Below are 20,024 nucleotides of genomic sequence, written 5' to 3'. Positions count from 1 at the left end.
TATGCAAGTTCGTTTCACTGTTCTTCCATGGATGACTCACCCAGACTTTATAAATGCCTAATAGGTGTCATATCATGTGTTTTCCTCCCCAAGTAGCATTGCCAAAAATAAGAAACCCAAATCTCATTCAGTGATAAGTTTCAAGAAGTCGTGTTTTCGAGTGGCATAAAAGGTTTCGTGAAGGCAGAGATTCAGTGCAAGACAGTTATTGCAAGAAGAACGTCGTGTCGTGCATATGATACCAGATGAACTTAATTTGAATCGTAATGTGTGTCATAAATAAAATTTTACGCGAATATTTAGGGAAACGTAATACAAGAATCGTCCCTAACTCACTAACAGATGAACAGAAAGAGGCAAGATAAAGAATTTCTGCGAAACTATTGGATAGAGCCAGACGTCATCCTACATTTGCGTCAAAGACTACTGTTATCTTTTCTTGTTTCCGTGAGTGAAAAGGTGACTGAAAAGAAAGCTTCATCAAGATCATTGCAGACATCCAACGGGCTGTGGCAAATAAGCTTGCAAGCATCGCAGTTGAAGATTTCCCCGTTTGTTTCCAAGACCTCCAGAAACGTTGCCAGTTGTGTATAGATAGCCAAGAGAACTACTTTGATGGCAGCTAGGATCATTATTTGGTAAATGTAATGTTCTATTTTTTAACGACCTTTGTCCTTGATTTTTTTTAAAAAAGGATGTACATGCAAATCATAATCATCAGTGCAACGACTTCATTTTTATCTCTTTATAGTCAAAATTATTTGCTATGGAATATCAGTTGATGCTTCTACGCTTGGCCTCAAAATCTAATATTTAATTACTCATATGATATTACATGTTTTAAAGGCGAGTTGTCGACTTACGTAGCAGTAGATACTTGCAGGCGTTGAACACTTGTAGATAACAAGATCTACGAAGATTTTTATTCCTTGATTAATAATTTCTTATGACAAATATTTCCCTCACTATCGAACCAACAATTCTATATACATTTATCACATTTTTAACCAATAGAACGAAGCGACGAGACATGAGCTAGCCGGGCAACAGCGAGTAAAAAAAGTGAGTGCGCATTTCAGCAAGGCCTACATACAAAACTGGAATCCCATGTTTGAGTTTTGATTAGTGATTGGCCAAGAGCTCTAAGCAACGCACATGACATAATGCAAGTTAGTTTTTCAGTGGCACAGTTTACAAAAAGGTGTTACTATTTTTAGAATAGAGAGGGGAAGTACCCAAATTAAAATGAGTAATTTTTGGGTTTCATATATATGTGTGTGTGTGTGTAAAACAAGCACTCTCTTGTCTTCTACTACCATAAAAATCAATTATTCTATTATTTAGTAACTACTCAAGTTTTTCTTTAGTTCCACTATAAATGAGTTCTGATTCCTGATACTACAAATAATGGTTTCTTCCTCTCTTCAGATCCAGGAGGCCCAGATGCTTTATCCCCCCTCGGTAGTCCCATTGTGATGCAAAGAAGAGGATCCGTATATGGAACTAATGTTCCACTGATCACAGAACTAGGTAAGGTATTGAAACAATTTTTTCCCTAAAAAAAAAAAAAAAAAAAAAAAAAAAAGATAGATCACTTTTTGATTTTCAAAGAAATTTTTCCAATTTCTTTGGACCATAGGCTACGCTAACATGCCGCTTTGAAAGTTTGACAATTGCACGAAACATAAAACCTTTAGTTTCCATATGGCCTTGTGAGTAATCAATTTCCAGAATTTTGCACTTTATGTGAAATAACGTGTTTAATTTCAGATCTTCCAAAATTATAAGAATTATGAAGTAAGTAATTTAAAAGCAGTTTTTAGTAATTTAAATCATAATTAATTTTAATGAAAAATATAACTGAAATAATTTTAAATACGTTTAATTGGTTATATCTAACTAACAGTTATGAGCATTTATAGCGTTATTAAAAATTTATAAATTATTTGCAGAACTGATAAAAGATTTAATTCAACATTCCATAAGATCTTAAATTGGATTTTCAGATTTAAATTGTAATTTCTTAGCTGTACTTAGAAGATATATACACGTATCACAACAATTTTTAAGCTTTATTTTTAATTGTTATCTCTAATTGGTGTCAGAGTTCATCTAGTTCTTAGATGACCTCTTAACTCATGATTCTTAAAAACATTTGCGATGCAGTTGTAGGCAACAAAAAATGCTTCTAACGCCATATATCACGGATTTGGGTGAAAACGGTTTGGTTTTAAATTTCGATTGCTTTATATTAAAAACAGTAGATTTTTCACTTAAACCAAATTCGTAACAAAGAAGTACATGAAAAGTAAACTGTTCTCAGTTTCATTTTTTAGCAAATCACTCTTATTGATCATTCAATTAGTAACCAAACAATGCATTTTTATACCAAATAATATGTTTTTATGTCTATAAAAAGATTTGATTTGATTTTTAGTTTCATATAATGCAAACATTTTACAAAGTTTCTGGCGTTACAATTCTAATGTTTTTCTTTTACTGTTACAGTGAATGACACAAACGTACAGTTCTTAGATCAAGACGATGATGATGATCCTGATACTGAGCTCTATTTGACCCAGCCTTTCGCCTGTGGCACTGCCTTTGCTGTCAGTGTCCTGGATTCTTTGATGAGCACAGTATGGAAAATATTATTTTTATATCTTTAATGTTTACCAAATAAATGCTAAAGCACAAATTCAAAATCGTCTTTCATATTTTGAATAAAACGATCTTGTTCATGAACAACTTCTGCAACTTTGTTTACCTTCTGATGGTAACATTTTATTGATGTTACAGCTGCCGCCTCAAAGTTTGTAAAGACATTAGGATTTTTTTTTTTTTAACCAGGAGACATGAAAAATGTGCAATACAATGTTCGAAACGCGAACCTATAGAATACGCGTAGAGCGTGCTGACCACTACACTACGAAGGGATGCTAAGAAGGCGGGAGAAATACCTTATATACTCCTCCCTTTAAAGGGCAACTGGAGTTTTAGGAGACTCGGTTGCAGGAACACAATTTTCAAATGCAAGCTAAAATTATCTACAATATATTGTCTTGAAAACATTTATAATACTGTAGACAAAACAAGTCTGCCTCGTTGCACTGCCGCAATGTCATATTTTTCAATGTTCAGAAAGGTGTAAAATATCGAAAGATATTATGATTATCTTACATTGCGTCAGTATGTGTAGCCAAAAAAAAAAAAATAGGAATGAAAAAGTGTGAATGACATAATGAAATGAAGAATGACATTCACAGATTAAGACAAAAGCTGATAGGTTACCAACAAGAGTGGGAAATTTTGGTGGCAAAATTTGAAAAAAAAAAAAAAGTGGCAAAATTTGGATGTAAAATTTTAGTGAATTTTCAAGACTTAATTGATGATAAAATGAAAAAATATATTTGCGACGAATGTTTTATAATTTATATAATTAATTCGAACACATTTTCAAAGCATCACTACTGATGATGAATAACAAGTAGTACTTAGTGCCCCTTATTCTGTTAATTCACAAAACATAATAAAGAGAAAAAAAAAAAAAAAAAAAAAAAAAACAGTCACATTACTCTGACGCAGCCTACATTTCACACGATGTATTGCTATTGAAACAATGTTATCTAATTGATTCAAATCTGCCACTTTTCTTACTTGGCATATTTCTACGAGCCCGTGTATCTTAAACTTGAAATTTTATACGATTTTAAAAATTTACGAGGGTAAATGAAAAGTAATGGCAACATTGAAACAAAAATGGGAGACTGCATTAGAAATAATTCAAACTAGGTTTTTCTCTAGCTTTTAACTTTTCTACGTTTATGTTTTACACGCATATCAAGAAAAACATTAATAATATGTATAGGAATCATGGACGAACAGTAATATTCGTAAAAGATAGCAGAAATTTTATTTTCATGGCTGTGCATAACTAAACTTTACTTAAAGACAGCAGAAAAAGTGAGAAGTTAAAAAAGCCACAGCTAAGACAATACTCTGAAAAGCACCCAAGATGCTAGAAATATAAAACAACAGTAAAAGCTTACAGCGAAAAAACGTTTTGCTTGAAATTCACCGAGACGCGTAATGACTGAATTTTTTTGTTTATTTATATTACGTGTATACAACAGTTTTCATTTCTTTATCGCACAGAAACTTTTTTGTAGTTATTTAGAACCGTTGAGTTTCTGTCGTAAGAAACGTAGATGTTGTTAAGTTATGAATATAAGTAATCAACACGTAATTTTAGTAAGAAAGAAAAAATAAACATCAGTTTAGGAGATACATTAAGCTGAATTTTGTCAAATTCGGAATTTCAACTAGCCTATAAATAGTAATTTTAAACCAGTTGTTTAGAAGTGCATAAGTATATCTGTAAGAAATCTGCATTCGAAAACTTAACGTATCTGTTTATCTTCTACAATGCTTGCATACATTTCCCATAACTTTAATTGCTTTAAGTTTTGTATCTTTTTACAAAAAAAAAAAAAAAAAAAAAATCTTAAATGTTTCAGATTTTAAATTACGTCCAAAGGGGCGTTTTTTAACATTTTGTGTGTTACTTTTCTTTATTAAATATCATGTTCCTCGCACTTAAACCATAAGATCCAGTGCAACAGCAATATCGTAAAATAGTTTTAAAACGAGCATATCTTTAGAATTTCCGATACAGAGACTCACGCGCTGGAGATAAAAATGTTTTTTCTGCACAACGTTGCCATTGCTCGCTTTGAAATCCTTGAGTTTGTTAATCAAAAATTCGTCAAAGTTTTAAAAAATAGGAAATCGATCATAAAACAAATTTCAAATTTCAAATTTGGTCTTCCACATGCTCATATTCGTTGGAGGATTACGTTATTCAAAATTCGATGACTCTATGTACCGTTATTTTATGACAATGTGAGAAATATACAAACATTTACGCAGATTTTCATTATTTAATTTCTTCAAATATAATGCAGGACTCTAACATTTTATGGCAACAGTTTGAAAAGTGAACCGACATTTATCCGTCCGACGCAAAATGCCAAAACGAAAGTAATAATCCTTCGGGACTCAAGTCCCTTTGGACTTAAAAAAAAAAAAAAAAAAAATCATAGGACCAAAACTGTAATTATCTGAAAGTATATTTTCTTTGGTTGATTTTTTAAACTGGAACCAATGGTGTATGACTTAGCCGTTCAAGAAATATTTATCCTGCAAACATTTTAAGACACCTATAGGCATATGTATGCGTGTATTAAAAACATACCTATTTACTTCACGTCAGATTGATTTAGTAGTTTTAAATGTAAAATACATCGAACTAATATAAAACTAGGGTACTTTTCCATATTTCCGGGCCCACCAGCGGCCGAGCGGTAAAGACGCTGAACACTGGTAGTTCGGTCTGAGGTTCGAATCCCGCGAACGGGCTGGCTGCATGGGCGTTTTCGTGGTTTTCCCCATGTGTAACGTGTATACGATCCAGTTTCCCTTAGAAAGTCCTCCACGAAAGGCATCCCTCCCTTTAGGCAGATAGCCCTCGTGTGCTTTGCCATAATTAATTACACCAACACCATATTTCCGGCGAAGGCGATAAAGTCGCCAAAAACGGCACAACCGATGCCAAATTTAATATACTCGCTGGTAACCTTTTACGCCTCAGTTTTCATTTATCATCAGATTGATTGTTTCTTTCAATACTGGCATACAATTACATAGAATTTTTACTAGATAGTTCAATTTTATGCCCTAAGGCCATTCGCGGTAATTAAGTCAATTAGGATGCAATCACGCAGCTCACCCGAAGGCGAAAATATAGAAAAGGCAAAGTCTAGGGTTAAATTCATCAATTATAATGCGAATGCACGAGCGAAGTAAAGCACTGCGATTTTACATAATTTCTGAGTAAGCTATTCGTACGAACTGATATAATTCTTACATTTAAACTTGTATTCCATATCAAGATTTAACTTGAAATTAATGTGGATAATTACTGAGAGAATTATATTTTTGTAGCGTAGTTTACGTGAAATTGGGGTCTCGTGATATGAACCAGCGAATTAAGATGTTGTACCATGAAAGCATAGTAAATTCTTAAATTAATGTCTTTTTACAAATTTATTGTATTTTCACAAAATTTAAACGATATTAAAATGTTTATGCCTTCAAAAGAAAACAATTCTTAGAGCTAACATTTGTTAACATTTTTATGTGTATACTGTGTGTTGTCGCCAGCAAAGTCTGCTTGGCGAGATTTGAGGCGGCGAAGCGAAAAAGTACCAAACTCAAATCAGCATGTAATCCGTATCATCAGCACTAGAACTTGTGTATTTTGAGCGTACGTGTTAATGAAATTTTAAGCATTCATAAATGAATTCTTATTATATCTGCTCTACCATTTCACACTTCTAATTCTAAAGTATAAGCATTTTTAATGTTTTTTTTTTTTTTTTTTCATTCTTCATAGACGTATTTTAATGCGAACGCCCTCACCCTGATCCGATCGTTGGTTACCGGGGGAGCAACGCCGGAGCTAGAACTGATCCTGGCAGAGGGCGCAGGACTCCGTGGTGGCTACAGCACTCCAGAGTCACTGGCTAACAGAGACCGTTGTCGCGTGGGCCAGATTTCCTTGTATGATGGACCCCTCGCTCAGTTTGGGGTAAGTAATTCACCAGCGCTTTTCTAATAAAAATTAAGCAAATAACAAGTGTAGTATCTTTAACCCTTTCCGGCACGCTACAGTTTTGATAAAAAAAAAAAAAAAAAAAAAAAAAAGGTAGGCAGTCTAATTAGGCCTAGAGGAATACACAAGTAAAATTTTGTGAAGTAGCACTTATCATTTTAATTCTGTGAGTGTGCCCAAAGTGGCACACTGATTGAATAGAGCTTCGAAAAGAGTGCTGAAACGAACATTGTTGTCAATGAACTGACCGATAAGATGCGGAGAAACAAAGAATACAGAATCTCAGTTGTCCTAGTTTGTCGGTGAGCCCTGTCTGGACACACCTAGGGTTCGCCGTCCAATTTCAAGCAAGATTTCAAGGTAAAAATTTAAAACTAATATAGAATAAGGAGATTAGCATACATCCAAAAAATAACATAGAAATTTCTTTTCAAACAATTCCTTTTATACCCTAAAAAAAATCTGGAAGATTTCTTTGAAAAATGAGGGTCTTAAAAAACTAAACATGGCTAAAATATATGGACTGGTTTGTGTTGAGCTGCCATCTATTATAAATAAAGAAGATTCAGAGTAACCTATAATAACCTATAAATCCTTTTTCATTCAATTTTTCTGTGCGTACAGAAGGAAAATTTTGGGTGTGTCCAGACCGGACACACTGTGCTGCAAAGGATTAATGCCCTCGATGGCGCATGCACGGCCTCTAGAAAATGTCCAATCTAATCTTTAAAATCCTTTTTTTTATCGGCCATTTATTTTCTTCTAGGGACACAATATTAACGTGTAGGATTACTATAGTACAGCAAGAAAGAACAAAAAACATTTTTTTTTTTTTTTTATTCCAGACGCTGGAAATGACCACCATGTTTTTCAGTACACAAATCCATGCGAAACATTTGCGTCTCAGCACTTTGTTCAGAGTGGTAATTGGGATATCATTTTTTTAGGATCTCTTTCCCAAAGTCTTTCAAACTTAATACAGAAAATTTCTGAGATGTATTAAGTTAAGAAACAGATAATTTCTTTCATCGGCGGATATGGCTCATTTCGCACTGAATCTCCTTTCTTCCCATATCCGCCGATGTGGAATCCGCTAATTTCATGCTCCGCTATGCAATGCGTATGAGTGTTCCAACGAAAATCGAACACAGTGGTTAATTAAGTGTCGATTTGTCCAAAAACCCAATTTCTCTTCCCCTTTGGCATCGGTCCTCTTCTCCAAATTCCCACCTGTCCTGATAATCGTGGCCGAATAGCCATTTGGAAAGACTAGTTGGGAGTAATCCTCATCACTATACAGGGTGTATCAGTACATGCGACATGCGACGGAGGACGTGGGCACCACCCCTCTACCAATGCGGTTAATCGGTATAGCGCTACGTCCACCTTTACCTAAATAACCATACGTAGTCATGTTAACACACTAATAAATAAACATACATACAAATTTGGTACTTAATACAGTGGTGTTAAAGCTAATTAATGTTAGACACTAGATAATACATTGCCATGTTACAAGGTGTAAGCAAAAGCATGGATACGGTAGCATATATACATAACGTGTGTACTCATATGTTGAGTACACTATGATCCTTTGAAGCATTATCATTCGATACACAAGACATGTACATACTGAACTATTAAGTGCGCAATGTTATGCTAGAATAAGTAATTAGTACAGTGAATTAAAAGTTAGACCCTAGATTAGTACTGTGTGGTACAGTGTCTTGCTGCTGGATTATTTGTGCTGTTTCCTAAATACATTAACCTATGTACAAAGATATTAAAACACGTGTATTAGGTACACAATAATCAGTGGGTACCCAAGCGTTTGGTAAGTGCTACTTTACATACATTAACAATAGGTACTTAATATAATTCTGAACAGATAATTGGTGCAATTAATTTTAGAATGGGACCCTTGTTTGATTTTTGCGATACGGTGCCTTGATATAGGATAAAATGTGCAGATGCATAGTTAAATTATCATATATACAGAACATAAATTCATATACATATATACAGACATTTTGGAGTACAGATACATTAGGTACATAATGATTCAGTGCGTAATATATGTATATTAACTATACAGTGCCAAGATATGTGATAATACTAGTAGATACATGGATGCAATTACATATAAACAAGGACATACAGACACAATTGCATATAGACAAAAGCGTATATACGCTTATATTTGGTACAGGTGTATCAGTACAGCGTTGACAAACTTTCAGGAGAGATGGAGTACACCTAGACGATGGGAAAACACATAAGAATGCCTGGTCGAAAACGCTTTCCTGACGCGGTACTGACGACACAAAAGTCAAGAAAGAAAAGACACGAACGGAGCGAGAAAACATGTTTAGTGTTCGGAGTACAACAAAAAAACAAAGAAAAAAACAAGGTTAAACTGAAGGATACCCCTTGTATTGTCGCGAAATTGTTGATATCGATGTGTACATGGACAAAGTCAGAGGAGTGCGCAATGCCAAGTTTGTACAATTCTCTGATGTTTTTTTAAGTGAAAATAGGTCGACGTGTACATGGTTTAAGTCAAGGGAGTACGCAATGCCTAGTTCGTGCAATTCTGTGATTTCCTTAAGTGAAAATGTGTCAATGTGTAGGTCAAATAGATCAATTTTTAGCAAAAATCGCCGCTACACAAAAACCAAATAAAAAGTTAAAGAACTGCACAAACTCGGTATCCATGTACCGTCAAAAATCACCAATTTTCGCCAAGGGGTACCCGTAAATAAACTTTTACAAAAACAACACAAACAGACAACGATCATCATCAAAGAAGGTGTTCGAAATTACAACCCGGACTGTAATGCAGGAACCTGAATCATGCATCTTCCATGCGCCGGAGATGTGAGGCTTGCATCACGGTCCGGGGTCGTAATTTCGAACATCTTCTTTAATGACGATCGTTGTTTTTGTTCTAATTTGGGGGTTTCTGCTGTACTAATCATAATAAAACACGCTTTCTCTCACTGTTTGTGTCATTCCTTTTTCCCGTTTTGTGCCATCACTACCGTGCCAGGAAAGCGTTTCCGACCATTGCACTGCTGTGTGATTTTCCATCGTCTCTAGGTGTACTCTATCCCACCTGAAAGTTTGTCACCGCTGTACTGATACACCCTGTATACCTTTCATTCCTTATCTCGTTAGTCTCCAGCTTCTACTTCCACTTTAAAATTCCTAGCTTATATTAATAGCTATAAATTATTTTTTAAATATTGTTAAAAACCTTTTCCTTAGTGTTGTTTTTAATTATTTTTTATTTTGTGTGCTAGTTATACTTTGGATAAATAGTCAAACCCTAACTGAGGAAAGTAGTAAAAATAAACTAGAATTAGAAGCTAAACTATCAGTTCCGACACCGATTGATCTCAGCTTTTTGCAATTTCTTTCAAAGCAGGAATCATCTTCCAACTAACAATCCCTTCCTTTATTTTATTTTTAATGGTAAAAAAGAGAAGAGCGATTTCATGATCGTCAAAGTCATATCCATTTACAGTTAAGATTTATCAGTGGTGGATAATGAAAGAATATGGTGCATTTTAGATAGATAATGCGGAAAATAGAAAAAATAAACTATTTATTTCTAAAATGCTACTTTATGAAATCTGCAATTTAACTGATTAGAGAAAAAGTTATTTTTCCTAGAAGAATACGTTTATTTTGTATTAAGTAATGAATGAAGTAGGACGATAAGATATTAATTTCCGTAATTTTCATTAAAATTTATAAACACTTCTTTTATTCTGTATTAGCGGAAGTATCCAATGTCAGTTCAGTTAGATTGAAAGTAATGTACAACAGATAACAACAGATAGAACCATACAGCTGTATAATAACAACAGATAGAACCATACCGCTGTAATCTTTCTCTAATAGCGATGCAAAAAATACGATTCCTAGTCATACATTTTTCAGTCTGATGGGATGTGGAACCACATCTGATGTGTACACCACATCACTTCCTTGTACGGAATATTAAATTATACGCATTTTTCTTTGCATTTCATTTAAACTTATTGGATTGAATTAAATCTACTTCGTCGACAGCGCATAAACCACAATAGAATAAACGCACTCTTTAAAATTAACTATATTTGTTTAGCATAACGACACTCAGGCGCTAGGTTCACTTAATATTTCGTTCATATTATAACTCAGAATGCACAAAATTTATATCATTTGAAGAATTATCTAATCGTTGCCACATGTTCTGTTCAAATACTATAATAAAGCTAGAACGATGTATAAAAGAAATTAAGCAAACAAAAAAGAAGCAATTTTTCACAGACGATTTAGTATTTCTCATTCAATTAATTCAGTTCTCACTTCGCGACAAGGCAAAAATACATAAAAACTCAAAATATCTGTATTAAAAAATTCTGAAGTAAATCTTAAACACTTATTTCATCAAAAAAATTCCAGTAAGGATTAAGCGTGATTTAATTTGAAATAATAAATGAATGCGTTATCTTTCTTGTTGCGAAGCTTAGTCTCTCTAGATTGGCAACAAATCTGCTGTTTCAAATGTAAACAAATATGTCCGCCGTGTTATTTAAAACTTAGCCGCACTTAAACAGCTTTTAAATTGCTGATAATTGTACAAATATTGCTTCCAGATTTACGAAAGGCATAAAAACCTTAACCGGAAGATAAGAACAACATAATTCAATCAGTTTTAAAGCAAAAACGGTACAATTTACAAATATATAAGAGTAAAGAAACTGAGATCACTGAGCCGAGTGACAGAGTGGATATATGTATATATTTATATACGTTTGGTGCGGCCGATTGCAACCAAAATACGAGGTGCACATCTACATGTTATAGCAGTCCTATATACAAAATTTCAACGTTCTTGAGGCTACTTGTTTTTGAGTTATGCGAGATACGTACATACAGACGCCACGAAAAATTCTCTTCAGAATTCATTTTAAAGCTGTTTTATAATTTTTTTGTAGGCAGTTTTATAATTTTTTTAAAGCAGTTTTATAATTTTTTTTCTTTTATTCTGTCCTTACGTACAGATGTCACGCAAAAACATCGTTAAATTGCATTTGATAGCGTTCAAAATGGATATTTTCGTTGAAATATGCTGCCTGAAACTTTTCGCGACTACAATACTTCCTTTTTTCTTCGAACAAGAAAGTAAAAATTCGATAGAAAAATAAATCACGTCTCTCTCATTATATAGCAAGGCAGTTTTTTAAAGATTTTTGTCTTTCTAATCAAATGGTCGTAAAAGCTCAAGTTTCACCCAATATTTCACCTATATTCAATTTTATTCGATCATACGTGGCAAAAAATATTTTTTATTAACATACTCTACGATTTGAAAGCGAGCAGTGGCAACACTTTTCGAAATAAACAATTTTATATTCAACTCGTAAGACTGTTGCTACCTAGAAAAATGAGTGCGAAAATTAGTGTTTACAGAGTTTTTAATTAATATCTCGGCCGATTAAAGTCGTACGAAGATGCGAACAGTCAAAATGGTTTCCCACGAGTTTTTGGAATCGGGAATAATGGTGTGGTGTATTTAATTATGGCAAAGCACACTAGGGCTATTTGCCTTAAAGGATGGATGCCTTCGTGGAGGACTTTCTAAGGGAAACTGACTCGTATACACGTTACACATGGGGAAACCTCGAAAAAACCCATGCAGCCAGCCCGTTCGCAGGATTCGAACCTCGGACCCAACTACCAGTGTTCAGCGACTTTACCGCTCTGCCGCTGGTGAGCCCGGGAATAATGTAGTTAATATTTGGCAATGCTATTTTCATTTCATTGTAAAACTTAGAAACTTTTTATTAACAAACGAGTTGAAAACCAGCAGTGGCAACACTTCTAGAAATAAAGATTTTTTTTTTTATTTCCAGTGTGCGAGACTGTTGCCACTCAGATTAATGAGTGCTAAAATTAGCGTTTTCAGAGTTTTTAATTAATATTTCTGAATTTGGCTATTTTGTTTGGAAAAATGTGGACGTCGATCTTTCCCAGGACCCAGAAAAGAATTGTAGAAAGTTTGGTGACAATAGGCTATAGTAGTGACTGAGTTAATCGCGAACAAACAGATATTCTTCTTTATATATATAGAAATGTTTAAAGCAATAATATTTAATGCTTGTTTTTTGAAAAACCTGCCTATTTTCTAATTATATTGCTATGAAATGTATAGGCGCGGTAAGATGGCTTTCCCGCAAAGCAGCTTTAGGGTTGCCATAAAATGGCAAGGGAAGGCAGGATTGCCACATTTGGCGAGAAATCGCCCATTTAGCGACAAAATTGGCGATATGCCATGGACGGATGGAGAACCTTCTGGAAAGAATTCTTACCGGTTTAGCCCAGAATGTTCTCGAATATAAGCCGAAAGCTATATAAACCCTACTGGTCCGCAGTCGGTTAGAGTGTGTGACTCGTCTAACGAGCCGTGCGGAGTCGATCGAGTTGGTGAGTATTTTTGGATAAAGGTTACTAGCTAGGATTTTAGCAGTGTACATGGATAAAGTCAAGAGTGTGCGCAATGCCATTTTTGTGCAATTCTGGGATGTTTTTTAATTGAAAATAGGTCGACGTGTACATGGATGATACCGTGTATGTGCAATTCTTAAAAACGCGGCAAGCAGTGGGGGGTTCTGCACTTTCTCCCAATTTCGTACCTAATTTTCGTCATGATTAAGCATTTTTGCTCCATAAAAGTTCTAGTATAAGCGGAATTCGGCTAGCAGATTGTTGGAAAAAATGGTGAGTAAAAAAAAAAAAACATGCCTTTACTTCGTGAAAACAAAATGGCGTCCAAAAGAAAACTAGCAGTTTGCTGTAGCAGGGTTGGTCGCCAAACTTTCGCCAAAAAACCGCCAAGTTACCATAATCCAAAGATTAACCCAGAATAGTGAGATAAGTAACAACATCATGAATTATTCAGAGTTAAATTAGAACCTGTTCAGCTGGAACATGGAACACTCATCTGACACAGAATTTCGAAGTGTCTTATCTCTAAAAATACCGCTCCAACTCCAGAAGCTGTTTGAATTTTTGCCTCGACAGAAAGTTTCAGAATATTCATTATTATTATATGTGGTTGAAATTACTAATAAGAAAATTAAATAAGATTTTTTAAAATTAAAGTTTAGTTTTTTTTCTCATTTATTTTAATTTTAAAATATCATACATGATTATTAAGTAATAATTGTGTAAATTCATAATAATACGTCATCAAATACTGTTATTTAAGTTTTATTGAATTATTTTATGCAAAGAAGTTATAGGAAAAATTCAAATAGAGACTATTTTAAATCTCTTGACAAGGAGAGAATTCCTCTATCGGTTATAAGTTGAGGTATTAATAATTGAAGTATTAATAATTGTTATAATAATTAAAATAACGCGATGATTTGGCAAGGAAGGAAAATGCAAAGGAGTTGGGATGAAAGATGTTTCTGTACTCCGAATGTCTTCTTAATCCACTGCAGAAAAAAAAAAAAAAAAAAGAGTTATAACGACATAGAAACTATTTCTAACTAGCTAAGTATTTATTTTCAACTCTCATCCCTTTTCTTAAAGCTCCGATGCGAGTTATCTTTTATAGCTTAACTAAACTCTAAAACACCAAATAAGCAAACAGGTAAACTTTCACTTGACTTTATTCTACCTCACTACTCGTGAGGCTCTAATTAAGATAAGAAAACACAAAAGGATAAGCTTTCTGGATTTCTAGAGAGCAGCTTGGACGTAAAGTATCCCTTACATAGGATTGCACAAAATTCCTTATTTACTACTACGTATATAATATTCATTACGATATAAACAAACTCAAGAAATGAATGTATTAATGAAAACATAATTTTTCCAGCAAATGAACAAGATATATAGTTTTCATTTCACTATTTCTTAGATTCCTAAATAACATTATACGTATTAGTAATCCATACATCAATTGCTCGCAAATATCTAATTTCTCACAATAAGGAAAACAATATACGAAAATAAAAACCACAAATTTATAATAATACGCAATGTTTCGAGTGGAAAATATAAAATCAAGCGAAATTACAATAGTAAACAGTAAAAAAAAAACAAAATCTGAAATGTTTCAGATTTTAAATTATGTCCAAAGGGGCGTTTTTTAACATTTTGTGTGTTACCTTTCTTTATTAAATATCATGTTCCTCGCACTTAAACCATAAGATCCAGTGCAACAGCAATATCGCAAAATAGTTTTAAAACGAGCATATCTTTAGAATTTCCGATACAGAGATTCACGCGCTGGAGATAAAAATGTTTTTTCTGCACAACGTTGCCATTGCTCGCTTTGAAATCCTTGAGTTTGTTAATCAAAAATTCGTCAAAGTTTTAAAAAATAGGAAATCGATCATAAAACAAATTTCAAATTTGGTCTTCCACATGCTCATATTCGTTGGAGGATTACGTTATTCAAAATTCGATGACTCTATGTACCGTTGTTTTATCACAATACGAGAAATATACATACATTTATGCAGATTTTTCATTATTTAATTTCTTCAAATATAATGCAGGACTCTAACATTTTGTGGCAACAGTTTGAAAAGTGAACCGACATTTATGAGTCCGACGCAAAATGCCAAAACGAAACTAATAGTCCTTCGGGATTCAAATCCCTTTGGACTAATAATTATTTTAATACATAGTATTTGCTGTTGTAATTGCACTCGATAAGTAATTTGCACATAATATACGATATAAACTATTGTTCTATTCACGTACACAGCGATCTGTTTACGCTTAAAAAAAAATCGTAGAATTAACACACACTCGGAATCGCTCACAACCTCACCACTGAGCACCAGTCATGATCCTCCTAGAACAGTTGCAATTTCAACATACACTCCAATGTAATGAAAATAAAAGAGGGTTTCGGTTTTTAACCTTTTAAAAATAAGCCGTTTTAAAAATAACAGATAGCAATCAGAAACGTAGAACAAATGACCGAGAGAGAAATATCGGTACTATTCCATTTTGAAGACCTTAAAAAAACTGTAGCGAAATTGTATGAGCAAAAGCGCCAAATCTAGCTTACGCGCTGATTTCAAATTGCGTACGTTTAGATAGTTCTATATTTCTTAAGATCCCATTGAAATACTAGTTTTATTTTTAAATCCTTTTTTGATATCCTATGGATTTAACAATTTGGGAATTGCCCATGACGAAAAGTCCTGAAAAGGAATTTTTTCAAAGAAAAAGACATCATTCATTATAGAAAATTATGTTTGAACAACCAACGAGATGAAACTATGCTTTAGCGATAACTCTGTAGTGTAATAGCGATGCAGGAATCCATTCAGTTACGTTTTGCCTTTTTTTATATAAATTATAATAATGATCTGAAATAGTTATTTACTCTTATGCTTCCATTCAGTTATGTTTAGCCTTTTTTATATAAATTATAATAATAAAAAAGTATTATATGAAATTAACCTTTCATCTAAATTAAAACAATAATCTCAGATAGTTATTTACTATTATACTTCCTTTTTTGCGTTAGGGTTGCGGCAATTATTTTTGGCAGCACTGTCATCAACAATAGTTTGGCGATTTTTTACGGTCCTCAAAACGGAATAGTACTGAAATGGCCCATAACTCCAATTGATGCGATTTCTAAAAAAAAGTAACGTTTCCAGAAAAATGATCCAACGATGAAAATAAAGCTACCGTAATAATTTCATTAACTAATGATGAAATTACTAAATCTGACGTGCATCCGATATTTCACTATAGTCAGCATAGTGTATACGAGGATTTTACTCTTTCCGACGAAAATCTTACTTATTTGTAAAAATATCTCGGCACCTGAGGCTTCAACCAATCTATCACAATTTTTTTACTTATTCTTAATTCAGATCATATAAAATCATTCCAGCACTTACCCAATTACATACACGTAATTTGCAAAAACCGCAGATGCTGAATTTACTCAATCACAAACCAGGAATCCTTTCGAACAGAATTTGTAATTCGATGCTTGTATTCGCCTCGCATACCTCTACATATCTACTCAAATGTCTCTATATAGATCTTTCGTTCTACAAAGTTCATATCTACAATCCTTCAATCGGTGTAAAAAAAAAAAAAAAAAAAAAAAAAAAAATCAAAATCCAACTTTATATTCATTAAAGAATTCTAAAGAATAAGCCAAATAATTATTTTTCTTTGTTTCGAGTAGTTACGGTTATAATTTTAAATCATTTATTCAATATTTTCAATCGTTTGTTAAATCCTAATCATGCATTTTTAAGAACTTGTTATGTTAACACATAACACACAATAAATTTGATTTATAATAAAAATAATCTCGCGCAGTAACATTACAACCATAACATTTCAACTCAGTTAAAATATAATTTAAATTTTCTTAAAATGTGAAGTTATAGCATAACTATAACGTGTTTTTGGCTAGTGGCTCAATATTACGTTATAAAAGAGCGTGTCCAAGCCTAAGGCAATTAAACAACGTCTTGATTAGTGCGGCTTTCCTCTAGGATTAAGCCACATTTTTTTTTTAATAGAATGTAAATGTTGAATATTCACTTACCTCACAAAGTGAATATAAATGTTCATCGCTAACATACGCAGTTGCGTAATTGCAGTGCAATGCATAGAACAATCAGTTACTATCTTGATTCTATCATGACTTAACAAAGAAATGACACGTCACTTTTAATGTTTCCCAGCGGTTGTTCGCTTAATATTTCACACCACAAACCAAATGAATTTCCTTCACCTTTATTTATTTGCACGAATTCTAGATACGAAAAGCCATGCAAACCAAGCGATACATTCAACCTGCCACAAACACAACATTCTACCCAAATAGTTTTGTTGCCATACGCTAAAGGTATAAAGTACTCACAGTCTGCCCTTATACACTGCTCGCAATATTCACCTAAACATGTATCAATCCAGTTGAAATATGTTACTGTTTTTATTAATGCAAGCTGTTATCTTTTTACAGGAGGGAGGTAAATACTGCGATCTTTTCGTATCGGCCCTCCGCAGCTACGGCATGCTTTGCATTGGGCTCTACCGGTTCAGGGATACCAGCTCATCGTGCGAAGCCTCCTCGAAGCGCTTCGTCATCACGAACCCTCCTGCTGATTTTCCACTCCTTCCCACAGATATGGTAATTCCACTTCTTTTTTTATTCGCATTTTTTCATAAAAGCACACTAAAACAATTTGACTTTAAAAACCTTTTCCCTAAAAATGAAACTTTCCCCGCATACTCATTTAAAATTAACACGAAACGAAAGTAGAATTTGTCACTATAATGTCCAATTAGAACTTAAATAGCTTTACTGTGGAGAAAAAGCACAAAGAAATCAACTGCTAAAAGCTGTTGATAAGCTGCATTTCATAAAATTTGCAGCTTATTGCCAACAGCTCAAAATAAAAAGGCAACTTAAAAATATTCTGCTTCTTCCAGAGGCAATATTCCTATGTTCAGCTTTAATGAGAGCTAATGAATTCTAAATTAATAATAGTCAAACTTCAGTTAAAGAGGCTGGCACAATTTTAACTAAAAGCTGAGCGAATTTTGATGATACAAATACATTAGTACCGAAAATCAAGGTAGCAAATATACTCTATACCTTGGAACCATTTCAAAAATTTGAATGATATTGTGTAATCAAGGTTCTTCATGCCTTGAGTAATAATAGTAAAAAGTAAATAAATAAATAATATATGTAGTATTAAATTTTGTAAAATTAACCTAAAATATATTAAACATATCTACCAGGGAAAAAATCCCGTAAGAACCACCATAACAACTATTCGAACTCTCATGACTACTGAAATTGTTGAGAAATATTTGTTTCAATACATTCCATTTTTCCATGCGCGCTGATTTTGACTAAGGAAGTAACTTAAGAGATTGTTCATATGGTTCTCTGACCAACTCTAGAGCACAGGTGCTCTGTAGAGTTGGATCCGGATGCTTCTAGCAAACCATTGTATTTAGCAAGTATCATTTTCTTCGCGGAGATCCTCTATGAACTTTAGTTCTAGCTGAGTGCTGTTGATTTGATGATAATGAGTTATCGCCCAACGGTACTCGATAAAAGAATCGCAGTCTATTTAAATTTCTTTTTTATAGCTAACTTATCAATACTGTTGAAATATGTTATAGTTAATACGCAGTTATCGAAGATTTAGAATCTCGAATTCAATTCCTGTTCCAAACGATTTGACTACAAAAGTGAAGATGCCTGTGTTTTGCATATCCGTTAGTCTTATTTATACAGGAGAAATGAAAACATGTACCCTTTACTTCCTTAAATAAAAACACGTCCAGAATCAATTTTCTTCAGAATGCTGACCAAATAGAGAACAGAACAAAGGCCCATTATTTCTGATCTTAGAACTAATTTTCAGGGCACCTTGAAAAATAAGCTCTTTTGTGGCAGAATATGGAGGGAGGGTAAACAATACTAGACTTCGAAAAGCCTCTTTCTGCTAGCATATAGTACACACAATCTGCCTCGATTTCATTCTTTCACATCCAATGCTCAACTCAAAGAAACAGCTCCTTGTCTGGATGTTTATTTAACTACCGCTCTAGTCTATTAATTTTGGTTCATCTCTCTAATGTTATTCTTGAGCGATCTTGCTGTCATCTGCTGCCGATGTTACCAACTTCTTGGATTTATTTCTACAGCATTAGATCCCTTTTTTAAGATCGGCCAGAAACCACTCTTGTGTAAAATAGACTGCATACACACTTTTTATCAATCTTGTTAATTTTATGAGAAGACATTTCAACAATTGCCTTGCTGTCTCGAGGTTGAACTAGCCTCCTCTCGGGAAATCTACTTCAAGATTTTGGTATTTTTCCCTAAATGTCTGTATCACAAGGATTATTCTTTCTTTTTCATTTTATATCGTTGCATTAACCTCTCATTACACAATTTTGCATTACTCTCTCTTTGCAACAATTCAAATTCATGAGCTACTTCGTGAGATATTCAGTTTGTGTTTTATTACGTAAAATTCTAGTGCCAATATAATTCTTGTTGAGTTTTTGCTTTAATTTACTGCTCCAGTTGAGGTTATCAGCTCATTTCACGGACTAAAAGAAATTATTGGCAAGCACTTGAAGAGGGCGAGAAATCTACTCACACAGATTCGCCTTCATTGCTGTTCTCTGCACATTATGCTGTCCGAAGCTATCTGAACTGGACTTAGGAATACTAAATAGCCAAACTAAAGAATAAAAATAAAATTAAAAAAAAAAAAAAAAAAAAATCTGAAATGTTTCAGATTTTAAATTACGTCCAAAGGGGCGTTTT

At 33.6% G+C, this 20,024-nt stretch overlaps 1 protein-coding gene across 1 annotated transcript in view; it reads left to right on the top strand.

Moving 5' to 3' along the window:
• Positions 1-20,024, top strand: part of LOC118194290 (calcium-activated potassium channel slowpoke-like) — a 240,720-nt gene that overhangs the window by 216,036 nt on the left and 4,660 nt on the right. The window contains exons 26-29 of the mRNA XM_035365509.2: positions 1,429-1,530; positions 2,509-2,639; positions 6,455-6,649; positions 17,691-17,858. Of these exons, the coding sequence (XP_035221400.1) occupies positions 1,429-1,530; positions 2,509-2,639; positions 6,455-6,649; positions 17,691-17,858 (596 nt within the window). The remainder of the gene's footprint in view (positions 1-1,428; positions 1,531-2,508; positions 2,640-6,454; positions 6,650-17,690; positions 17,859-20,024) is intronic.

The sequence above is a fragment of the Stegodyphus dumicola genome, chromosome 1 (genome assembly GCF_044657685.1).
Source record: "Stegodyphus dumicola isolate Sdum_Otavi_A_Nest chromosome 1, ASM4465768v1".
Taxonomy (NCBI): domain Eukaryota; kingdom Metazoa; phylum Arthropoda; class Arachnida; order Araneae; family Eresidae; genus Stegodyphus; species Stegodyphus dumicola.
The sequence above is the reverse complement of the archived record's forward strand: the minus strand, read 5'-3'. Positions and strand labels throughout refer to the sequence as shown.